Source organism: Microcebus murinus, chromosome 6 (assembly GCF_040939455.1).
Source record: "Microcebus murinus isolate Inina chromosome 6, M.murinus_Inina_mat1.0, whole genome shotgun sequence".
In the NCBI taxonomy this organism is placed as follows: Eukaryota; Metazoa; Chordata; class Mammalia; order Primates; family Cheirogaleidae; genus Microcebus; species Microcebus murinus.
This window is the reverse complement of record NC_134109.1, coordinates 112,214,258-112,226,677: the sequence shown is the minus strand read 5'-3', so window position 1 is coordinate 112,226,677 and position 12,420 is coordinate 112,214,258. Positions and strand designations below refer to the sequence as shown.

General features: G+C 47.1%; 1 protein-coding gene across 4 annotated transcripts in view; it reads left to right on the top strand.

Annotated features, from left to right (window-relative positions):
• The first annotated feature begins 7,111 nt into the window (after positions 1-7,111).
• Positions 7,112-12,420, top strand: part of CHRNA5 (cholinergic receptor nicotinic alpha 5 subunit) — a 31,480-nt gene continuing 26,171 nt past the window's right edge. For all 4 annotated transcript variants that reach the window (XM_012739408.3, XM_076004599.1, XM_076004602.1 and 1 more), the window contains exon 1: positions 7,112-7,411. In XM_012739408.3, the coding sequence (XP_012594862.1) occupies positions 7,303-7,411 (109 nt within the window). In that variant the 5' untranslated portion in view covers positions 7,112-7,302. The remainder of the gene's footprint in view (positions 7,412-12,420) is intronic.

Genomic DNA, 12,420 nt, shown 5'->3' with positions numbered 1-12,420 from the left:
TCAAAAACTCCTCTTCCGGCCGGGCACGGTGGCTCACGCCTGTAATCCTAGCACTCTGGGAGGCTGAGGGGGATAGATCACTCAAGGTCAGGAGTTCAAAATCAGCCTGAGCAAGAGTGAGACCCCCGTCTCTACTAAAAATAGAAACAAATTAATTGGCCAACTAAAAATATATAGAAAAAAAATTAGCCAGGCATGGTGGTGCATGCCTGTAGTCCCAGCTACTTGGGAGGCTGAGGCAGGAGGATTGCTTGAGCCCAGGAGTTTGAGGTTGCTGTGAGCTAGGCTGACGCCATAGCATTCAAGTCCAGGCAACAGAGTGAGACTCTGTCTCAAAAAAAAAAAAATCCTCTTCTATATGGATGACTTCCAGTATTCTTTAGCTTTCAAAAATTCCAAACACCTAAAATTAATCAGGCATGTAATAGAAAGGAAAGATTGTGTCTTCTGTGAGGCGCAGTGGAACTGGAAATTATCCAATGATTTCCAATTTTAGGAGATTTCGATCAGGTGACTGAATTCTAATTAGGCTAAAGATAATCACTTCTCTAGAACAATCAATGCCATACATAACTAACCTTCAGAGGGAGCTTTTTGTATTGCTAAGAGGTTGCTCATTTGGTCTTGTTTCTCATCCATAGAGAAACCTTGATGTCAATTAGTATTCCAGAGAAATGAAGCTGGATGAGTAAGTGAAGCCTTGCTAAATAAATTAGAGGAGTGGATAATTAGAGCAGAGATTCCAAACCATATTAGAGAAGCAGCTCCATCTTTTATTTTATCTTCACTTCCCTGAAATAACTATCTGGCAGTTTGCCAATTACACATGGACATGAAATATGTTTAATTTTGATGTTTTTCATGCTTTTGTGTATCAGAATTTCATCATATCTCTTGGTCGAAGTGGGAATAATCTGGGAACAATTAAATTGGCAATCAATGAATTAAATTCCAGGATGGCAGTTCTCCTGCTGTGTGGTCACGAATATCTGGGACATTTGTGACCTGTACCTGCACAACAACTTGTGTGGTTTGTACTTTGGGCTCATTGGTGCATGTGGCAGTGTCTACAAATACCTGTCATATCCAGAATAGAACACCTGATGAGAGATGCAGGCCACATATTTGGTAAAAGTATTTAAATTCTATCTTTTGCACAGAATTAAATATTTGCAATTGTATCTTATAGATATTAAATTAAGAGCATAACTTTATTTTTAAAATTTACAATAGTATACCATCTATGGAGAACGGATCACTCGACACAATACATATTTATATATTTCTACTAAGTTGTCCATAGTATACAAATGTTGAACTTTTGCATATTAAATAATTGTTAATCTGCTGAAGGACTTTATGGAAATTCATATTTCTCTTAAAAGGAAAAATTCTTTCATAATGTGATTCATCACTCCCAGATTTAAAAGCTTTCAACGTTTTAGGGGACATGGGTTATTGGATTGCACTTTCTGAAGGTGGAAAACATAGCTTCATTTTCTTTTCTTGAGACAGAGTCTTGCTCTGTTGCCCAGGCTAGAGTGCCATGAGGTCAGCCTAGCTCACAAGCAGCCTCCATCTCCTGTGCTCAAGCGATCCTCCTGCCTCAGTCTCCCAAGTAGGTGGGACTACAGGCATGTGCCACCATGCCTGGCTAATTTTTTCTAATTTTGGTAGAGACAGGGTCTTGTCTTGCTCTTGCTCAGGCTGGTCTCAAACTCCTGAGTGATCTACCCACCTCAGCCTCCCAGAGTGCTAGGATTACAGGCATGAGCCACCGCGCCCAGCCAATACCTTCATTTTTAATAAGAGCTGGTATTTCTCCAGCATACATTATAATTTACTCTGTTTTATAGCTGAATTGCCATTTCCTCATTCACTTGTGTTTCTCTATTGGTAATTGGGTCTGTGACACTGTGGCATATATATTGATTACATTCTATTGGGATAGCTCAGTTTTATATATGGTTCATATTTTTGTCATATTTGATTTTATGCACTACTAGTTATTTATTACAATCTAATAAAAATGTGGCCACTCTCTACATTAAAATATGTCTGTACTTTTACTTTTTTTTTTTTTTTTGAGACAGAGTCTCACTTTGTTGCCCAGGCTAGAGTGAGTGCCGTGGCATCAGCCTAGCTCACAGCAACCTCAATCTCCTGGGCTCAAGCAATCCTCCTGCCTCAGCCTCCCGAGTAGCTGGGACTACAGGCATGCGCCACCATGCCTGGCTAATTTTTTGTATATATATTTTTAGTTGGACAATTAATTTCTTTCTATTTGTGGTAGAGATGGGGTCTCGCTCAGGCTGGTTTCGAACTCCTGACCTCAAGCAATCCGCCCGCCTCAGCCTCCCAGAATGCTAGGATTACAGGTGTGAGTCACTGCACCCAGCCTATACTTTTACATTTTAATTGTGGCCGCTGAAATAGCCCTTGGAAGAAATCTTTTCTTTTTATATCATTTCATTTGAAGAATTGAATTTTAATATCTGATCAATACTTGCTTTTTTCCTTTAATCTGTGCAAATGAATTCAATATCAGCAGTAAAATTGACAGCATCCATTTTTATCTTTAACTTTTCTGTTTGGTCTTCATCTTAAAGGGTCACAGCAGAATTTATCACCAAGCCACAATGGAAGTGCTGAATGGGAGATTTGGAGAAGCTGCCTAGCTCTGAATTTGCTCCGTTGACCCCGTTATAAAAAAGAAAAGGTAACAACATTGATATAAAAGATGATACATTAGGCCATACCACTCACAGATGACAATATTTATTTTTGATTTCTGCTATTCATTTGGTCTTCTAATTTCCTTTCTATGTACTCTCTTTTAATGCCCAAGCACCAACTGCCTTTTGCTTGAGGGTTTTGAAAGTCGGAGATCGTATCAGAAAATAATTGCTACACATATAATAATAGCTGCTGTGTACTGAACGCTTGGGGCCCTGTGCTAAGGGCTTTATAAGCCACCTCCAGCAAGGCAGGTTGTATGTCACCATTTTAAAGATTAATGATAAGGCTCAAAGACAGAGATTGAATTTAGTGAATGGTTAAGTCTTTGAAGTCGGGTGATCTGGGTTTGGGTCCCTGCTCACTGTTTTCTAGTTCACTAGCTCTGAACCCTCGGACAGACTAGTTCATACCCATTTATTCACCCAAGACGCATTTTGAGCAGCAAGCACGTGCTCAAGAGGCTGGGCAGACACAGCCGCCGCCGCCTGTCTGGAGCTAGTCATCTCCGCAGCGGTCCCGAACCTTTGTGGCACCGAGACCGTTTTCATGGAAGGCAATTTTTCCACAGAACAGGGAGGTAGGGGATGGTTTCGGGATGATTCAAGCACATGACATTTATTGAGCATTTTATTTCTATTGTTATTACATTGTAATACGGAATGAAATAATGATACAACTCACCATACGCTGGGGACCCCGTACAAGGGGAAGCAGACACACCAACACATCACAGAAGCATGCAGCTACAAATGCTAACAGATGTGGTGGAGGGAGGGGACAGGGGACAGTGATGGAGAGTGACAGAAGAGGAGAGGTTGCATTCACATCAGAGGGGACAAGCCCAGTGGTGAAGGAGGAATAGAGTTAGGCTAAGCAGGGAGGTGAGGCAGGGGAAGAGTCTCTGCAGAGGGAACAGCATGTGTTAAGGCCCTTGGGCAGGACCAGGCTCGGTGGTTCTGGGGACTGGAGAGGCCAGTGTGGCTGGAGCTTAGTGTGCCAGCCGGAAGGGCTTGATGTGGAGCTTGTGAGGGCAGCAGGGGCACTCTTAGAATCATGGCAAGGACTTGGAGTTGGGATTTGTTTTTTTTGTTTTTGTTTTTGTTTTTGAGACAGAGTATTGTTCTGTCACCCAGGCTAGAGTGCCGTGGCGTCATCATAGCTCACAGCAACCTCAAACTCCTGGGCTCAAGCGATCCTCCTGCCTCAGCCTCCCAGGTAGCTGGGACTACAGGCATGCGCCACCATGCCCGGCTAATGTTTTCTATTTTTAGTAGAAATAGGGTCTCACTGTTGCTCAGGCTGGTCTCTGACCTCAAGCGATCCTCCCGCCTCAGCCTCCCAGAGTGCTAGGATTACAGGCGTGAGCCACCGCGCCCGGCCTGGTTTCTATTTTAAGATGATCGCTGAGGCTGCCATCTGCAGAGTACGTGGAGGTGCAGGGAAGAGGCCCAGCTGAGAGCCTGGGCAGAGTCTACGCTGGAGATGCATTTGGGGAGAGCAGGAGTGGAGAGGAGAAGTAGGGTATGGATTCAAGATAAATTCAAGGTGAATAGCACTGAAGGTTGCCTCAGACTTGGTGAGTGAAGCAGAGGGAGGAACTAAGGATGACTTTCCAGGTTTCTAGCTTGAGTAATTAGTTGGATGGTGGTAGCATTGATTGAGGTGGGAAGACCAAGAGGTTAAAATGGTTTGGGACATATTAAGTGACATGTTCAAGTGACAATGATGTCCAATACATAGTCAGATACACTGGGGCTCAGAGGTGAGATCAGTACCTGAGTATGAATCTGGTTGTTGTCAGTATATGGATGGAATTTAAAGCTAGATAAATGGATAAGATCACCAAGTGAGGGAGTATACAGAGACAAGAGAAAAAGTCCCACATTTGAGCCTATGGAACTTCCAACACTTAGAGCCCAGTGGAAAAGGAGGAACCTGCCAAGAGAACTCAGAAAGGATTGGCCAAAACTCAACAAGGATAATCAAAGTACTGCTCTTCAATATTATTTGAGATTAAATAAGCTGGTATATTTAAAAATGCTTAATGCATTACATTTTCCGTTACTTAACAGGGTTAATATGATAATTACTAGATTCTACTCTCTGGCAAGGTACTGACTGCCTAGTGGGTATTATAAAGATGAGTAAGACATGCGCCCCAGGCTGAGAAGCTCATTATCTCTAGTAGAAGACATAAGAGAAACAAACAAAGAGAAGGCAAGTGGCATTTAAAATGGGCCTTGAAGAAAGGGCGGGTTTAGATATTCAGAAAAATGAAGGAGCAGGACAAGTGAAGACAGTAAAGTGAAATAAAAATTCCATAATCTTCAGAGGAAAATGTGGGGTCTGGGACGCAAAAACTGTGTGACAGCCCTTTAGTGAAATCCCAGAGAGCTGTTAGATGCTACTTTAGGGGATTTTGTAGGTGGTGGCTGCAGCAACGGCAGCAGTTTTCATTGACATTTGATCAGCCAGTGTCTCCTAGCAGTGTGCAGATGCCTGTTAGCAGAGTCAGGTGCAGCTACCGCACCTAGCAACCGTGCGCAATTGGCACACCTGCTAGAACAAAGCCCATCCAAGATGCATACATTATAGTCTATGATTATTTGCTTGGGTTTTAAAGTGCCCAACAAATGACACACTTTGCCTCTCAATAACAAAAACTAATGGTGTTTTTCAGAGATTATATAAATAGCCACTTTTTCTCATGGTTATTGATATAACACTCTGGGGAGGTCTGGGAGTTCCAATTATTCTTGCTATGCTAAAATAACCACTTAGTCCTAGTTTTGCCATTGACAGATACTGTGACCTCTAGCAGATATTCAACTCCCCTGTTTCAAATCACTTAGCTGTGAAAGCAGAACACTTTAAAGCCATCCAAACACTCTGAGGATGAATTGCATAAATGTCTATAAGCCCCATAAATTCTTCAGAGCAAAATATAAATCTGCAGTGAAAGGATGAGAGGCCCTGTCTTTGACTCCTGTGCAGAAGTGTACCACCCAACTAACCTAGTTATCATCCCACGACTCCCTTCCTGTCCCTTCGTTCAGTCCTGCTTAGACAGATCAGCCTCACTGGATATAGTTTCCATTTTCCTGCTTATACTTGAACCTAAGACAAAAATCTTAACTGAATTTTGCTGTTCAGATTCTTTGCAACCACGTTTAGTTTTCCACAGATTTACCAAGTCTGGAGCTTGGAGTGAAATTTCTGCTCACAATGAGTCTTAGAAGAGTCAACTCCATAAAGGTTTTTGTGAAGAGTCAGTGGCATGTTTTGCCACTGAAGTTTAAAGATAATTCACCTGAATCCCTTCGGCCAAATGAAGCTTTCTAATCAATTATGAACAGAGGGGATGAAATACAGGGCCTAGAGGGATTTGAGCTGGGATTCCAGCAGTCAGCATCAATCTCCACTGAAGTTGCTAAGTGTCCGTGACAGACGGAGGCACTAATATTTACAAATGTTAATTGATGGCAACAGGGAGGGCACTGCCCACGTTTGAGGCAATGGGTGGCTTGGGTGGGTGTCAGTACTTTCTTGAGCACTCTAGTGTATCCACCTCGTTTTAAGGACGAGGAAACAGACCCATAAAGGAAGGGCGATTTGCCCAGGGTCAGCTCACTGGTCTAGAACACAGGTCTGCTGATGGGGGTCCCTTGGCCCCCACCATAGCCCAGTGAGGCCGACAGGCTGCTCTGGTATCTTCCTGCTAAGGAAGAAGTTAGTGGGTAGTGAGGCCGAGTGAAGAGGGCTGCGGCCTGGAGCTCAGAGCAAGCCCCCTACCACTGTCATTTTGTCAGCCTCCTGCTTGTGTCTTTCGTGCTTTGATCACTTTATTTACGTTTGCCAGGTTTCTGTCTGCTGGGAGCAGTCTGTCCATCTGTTTTCCCTTTTGGTGCTGAGCACAGAGCAGACATCAATTAATGGCTGTTATCCTAGGTATGCAATCATTTGGCCAAGGTCACCCGGTGGTTGGAAAAGGACGCTCCTGTGATGCCAGCCTTGGGCCACCCCTTCCTCCTGAGACTCGCTCCAAGGTCACACCTGCAGGAAACAGGGCCTCCAGGCCGGCCAGTGGGGCAGGGCGGGACCTCGCGTGGAAAAGGCAGGGCTGGATTAGAGGTAGGGCTGGGACTGGGCGGGGCTACGAGTGGACAACAGGGGGCGGGGCGGGGCTACGAGTGGACGGCACGGGGCGGGGCTACGAGTGGACGGCACGGGGCGGGGCTACGAGTGGACGGCACGGGGCGGGGCTACGAGTGGACAACAGGGGGCGGGGCGGGGCTACGAGTGGACGGCACGGGGCGGGGCTACGAGTGGACGGCACGGGGCGGGGCTACGAGTGGACAACAGGGGGCGGGGCGGGGCTACGAGTGGACGGCACGGGGCGGGCGGGCGCTGGGAGCCTCCTCCAGCCCGGAGCCCGCAGGAGCCGCGCGGCTGAGGTGGCCGCGCCTGCCAGAGCTGAGGAGCCCTCGGTGGCGCTGTGCTCCCTTTGCTCCGACACGCGCTCGGCGCTGCCCCCCAGCCCGCGGTCCCAGCGCGTGCGGGGCCATGGCGGCGCCGGACTTGGGGTCGCATGGGCTCCGCGTCCTCCTCTTTCTGGCCCAGCTGGTCGCGGGGTGCGGCGGTAGGGCCGGCGCGGGGGCCAGCGCGCCCGCAGGTGAGCGCGGCGCGGGCGCGGGCGCGCTGGAAACTGTGGAGGGGCGCTTCGGGCTCTTCTCCGGGGGGCGGAGTGTCAGTGCCGCGCCGGCCCGCCTGTCCGAGCGCGGCGGCGCGGGGCAGGCGCGCTGTTCCGAGAAAGGCGGCGCGGGGCGGGCGCTCTGCTAGGGACGGCCCGCCCCGGCCCCCCGGTCCCCGGCCCCCCGACCCCGGTCCCCGGCCCCCCGACCCCGGTCCCCGGCCCCCCGACCCCCAGGTCCCCGGTCCCCCGGCCCCGGTCCCCGGCCCCCCGACCCCCAGCCCCCCTGGCCCCGGCCCTCCGACCCCCAGGTCCCCGGCCCCCCGACCCCGGTCCCCGGCCCCCCGACCCCCAGGTCCCCGGTCCCCCGGCCCCGGTCCCCCGCCCCCGGTCCCCGGCCCCCCGACCCCCAGCCCCCCTGGCCCCGGCCCTCCGACCCCCAGGTCCCCGGCCCTCCGACCCCCAGCCCCCGGCCCCCCGCCCAGGCCCTGGCCCTGGCCCCCGGCCCCCCGGCCCCGGCGCGCCGTAACTCCTTTTGCGCGAAGCCGCGCGCGTTGGCTCTAGAAGGCTAGGCGGCCGCCGGCGTCCAGGCCGGTCGTTTCCGTCCAGAGTTCTCCGCCGGCTCCGGTGGAGCAGGCGTTTCGCTGCTTATCAGGACGCTTTGAACCAGAACAGAAACAACGAAAGAAAATGCTTAGTACTTCTTCAAATTTCAAGTGCGCTAGAACCTTTTCAAGTCAGCCCTCTCAATACCTTGAAGAAAAGTACTAGCATTTACGGAGCACCTCTGGTGTGATCCTAACATAGAGAAGGTGAGAATGTTTTAAGCAAGATGTGATAGCAGAACTTCTCTATATTTGCATTTATATTTGAGTCTCTATGAATGAGTTTCTTAAATCGAGGAAACATTGTTTGGATACAAGAAGAACTTTTTCTTGCCTTTCCTTTGTTAAGGTTTTTAAACTATGATTATTAGAAAGTAATAACTTTGAAGACTAGAATTATTGCAGGATGTATTCCTTAATAAATACAGTCTTCACAGTTATTAATGTAGACTGAAGAGAAATAAGGTGGAAGGTGATTTAAACGAAGAAAATCCTGTGCAGAAAGAGTTATGGCTTAACAGAAAGTAATGTGATTTTGGAGCCAGACAAACCTGGATTCAAATAATGGCTCAGGTGTATCCTGCCTTGGACAAACTTCTCTCTGCTGGCTTCCTTCTTTGAAAAATGGGGATAATACTGCTTATGTCTCAGAGTCATTTTCAAGATTAAATAATATATATAAAATGCCAGGCATAGTGCCTCACAGGCTAGAAAATGGTGGTTCCCTACCCCTTTTGGTGAGAACTGGAACTTTAAAAATCCGTTTTATTTATTTTAATATAAAATGTTGTAGCCAAGTACTAAATGATGTAAATAGCGCTCTCTCTTCATGCGTGGTGATCAGTGTTACTACTCCCTGCCTTCTGCCCTTTACTGAGTGAATATTTCTCTTATGGTGACCATCTGGTTGTATCACTTTTATGTTTTCTTTTCTCTTTGTCCTGTGTGAGCTCTTTAAGGACTGTGATTGTTACCCTGTTTATCTTTGTATCCCCAGACTTACCTTATTGTAGGAGCCCAGTGAATGTTTGTGGAATAGATGAATGAACAGTATCATCTCTCTGAATATTAATTTCTTCACCTGTAAGGTAGCAGATCATAAAAGGCTCTCTCTTCTACCTCTAAAATTCTAAGATTCTGTGTGCTCTTAATAAATGATCATCTTGAAGAGCAAAGGATATTGAATAGATGATGCAATTACACACTTGCTCCTAAATGTTCATATGCTTTTGTGTACAACTGCCTTTGAATGTAGGTGACCTAAAGTACTTTGCAGAGTCAGGAGACCTGCCACTAACTGGCTGTGTTTCCCTGGGTGTATTACTTGACCTTGCTGATTCCTTCTCTCTCCCTCTTTAAAATGAAAGAGTAGTAGTAGGTTTTTTTTAAGTCCTTTCAACTATAATTACTTTTATGTTTACATTATATTGTTTTCATATTCATCTTAGATTCTTAACAATAATCTTTATGGTTTTATGTGAGTCAGTCCCCAGGTAAAGAAAATACCTAGTCAGCTAGCAGCCATACCTGTTTGGTTGATGGAAGGTCATGGAGCTGTGGAAAGTGGCTCAGAAGGCAATTTGGTCTGTATTAAAGTATAATTAACTACTACATTAAAATAATGTAAGACTTTAAACTGACCTAACTGTGATTAGGACAGTGACTTATGGAAATTAGATGGTCATTAGTCAGTTATATTTCTTAGCTGTGTGACATTTTAAATGGTTGAAACTTTATTTTTAGTATATGTAGTGGCTGCATTCTTCATTGAAAGGAAAATAAAATCATAGAAGACGAGAACTACTAAAGATTTTTTATTCTCACCTTTAGTCATTTCATTAACATTTTCAGAAGTTAACAGAAATACACTTATAGTGGCTGTTAGCTGTACATATTATCTACATGCATTCCTTAGATAAACCTTTTACACAATTTAATTTGAAATTAAAAATTGTTTCCTAGCAAATACTAAATATGCTCTATGAACAAGAATGTGAGCAACTGAAAGGTAGGGTTTTATTTTTCTAATATGTTGCAGGTGTACTTGAGTTTATTAAGGTAGCCTATTGATGGAATTCTGAGGTTTTCAATCAATTGTCAGAATAGGGTTTTTTTTCCCAACCTATTATCTACAAATTAGATCTAGCGTAAGGGAAAATGCATTTGTATAGGCAATAGGTTTATTATGCCAAACTGAGATGACTACCAGGGTGTTTTCCCCGGCTTTTGGGTAAGGCATAGGTGAGCACACTTATGTAACCATGGCATTGTCTCCTATGTGAACCCGTGACCACACTGTTGCATGGCATGTTGCCACTATGGTTCTGGTAAGGCATGAGTGAGCACACTTAAGTAACCATGTTGTTATCTGCTATGTGAACCCCTGTGACCACACTCTTGCGTGGCATGTTGCCACTATGGCTCTGAGCTATATATAAGCACTCTCCACATTCTCACTGCCATGGCTTCACCCCGACAATAAAGAGTGTGTCTCACCTGCCTGCTGCTGCTCCTCTCTTTTAATTCCTGGAAGCTGCTTGGGTACCCTCACTGGCCCCAGAGATTCCTCCCCACAATTGGCATAGTTGGCAGGACTCTGTAGGGAAAGTGTCCCCTCCGCCCCAGTAGGAGAGGATATGTGGTGTCTCAAGGGCTTGTGGCAGCCGGTGGCAGTGGTCCTCATGTTGTGGGCCCTGCCACGGAGTGGGAGCAGGTGGCATGTATGCTTGCTGCCCTGGAAAAGGCCATGTGGGCCTTGGAATAGTCACTGCAAGCTAAAGAGCGAGCTCCGGCTGGCCAGGTGGGCTGGGTCTTCCTTCCAGCCCTCAGTGAACAGCATGAAGATACCCTGCAGCTTAAAGTCCTGGTAAGAGAATTACAGGTGACAGAAGAGAATTTGGAAGCCTACAGGCTTTAGAGAAGGAGTTAATGAGGGCATCAGCTGCGGACTCAGATGAAACTAAAGCGTGTGCACGACTGAGAGCGGGACCCTCCCCTGCTGAGTGCCGGCCTGGCTGTGAAACAGAATGGAGCAGGAGCAACTGTGGGACCACAGGGTTGCGCAGGGTGCACCCACAGTGGCGGGGTGTTCCTCATGCTCCTCGTGCACACCATGGAGCTGTGGGAGTTGGGGATGCGCCAAGCCATTTTTATGATAATTAACTGACGGGGGACGAGGAATGCTTCACTACTAATCCTAGCCACAATCCTGTCTGCCCCCACTTGTTTAGTTCACTGGCGCTGTGCTCACCCCCTATGTGGGGGAAGCCAAAGGACCGAAAGGAGGAAACGGACAAGTCCATATACTACAAGGACCCAAAAAGAGCCCATAAAGTCAGGGCCCCTGCAGAAGTCAGGACAAGGGGCCCAAAAGGTGTTGTGAACCCAGATGTGGCTAGATCTCATACTAGCAGGAATAAAGAGAAGGTAGACAGCCTAATGCAGTATTCCTGGCTTTGTGGAATCAGCTGGCTCCCCACCAGCGATAAATGAAAGTACCCAAGAAGGAGAGAACTGAGACGCCTGTCGAGGAGACCTGTAATGTGTGGCTGCAAGATTTTATGGTTGAAGCCTCCCTCTTTTATATGGATTAAGGGTTAGGCCAAGGCACCCGTTAGAGGGGACCCCAGAGGACCAGAGGCTATACGTGGAACTTGCTATTCATTGGTCCCCTACAAATGTGCAGCGGGTTTTGGCCTTGGTGGACATGGGCACTGACTGTTCTCTGATCTATGGAAACCCTGAGCAGTTTGCTAGACAGACAGCCTTCACAGATGGCTATGGTGGACAAACTGTTATAGTTAAGCAAGTGACTATTCCACTGGGGATAGAGTGTTTGGCCACCCATTGCTGTGTATGTGTCCCTGGTGAAGGGATATATTCTGGGTGTTGGCATTTTGCATGGCTTAACCCTAACCACCTCTGTGGGTGAGTTCTGTCTCCAAGTTAGGGTTGTGAAGCCAGTGGTACGTGGCCACGCCCATCACCAACCACAGGTTTTGCCCACGCCTCGTCGTGTGGCATGCACCTGATAGTATCATTTGCCCAGGGGGCATGAAGAATTTCACAGACCATGTTGCAGTTGGAAGAGGCCGGTAAAGTGCACCCTGCTCACAGTCCATTCAACTCTCCTGTTTGGCCAGTTAAGAAACGGGATGGATCTTGGAGAATGACAGTGGACTATTGAGAACGGAATAAAGTGACTCCCCCATTGCATGCAGCGGTGCCATCCATACTGGATCTGATGGATCAATTGACTTTGGTGCTTGGGCAGCACCACGACATGGAGCTGGCCAACGCCTTTTTCTCCATAGCTATGGGCAGTCAAGACAAGCTTGCCTTCACATGGGAAGGATGTCAGTGGATATTTGTGGTGTTACCACAAGG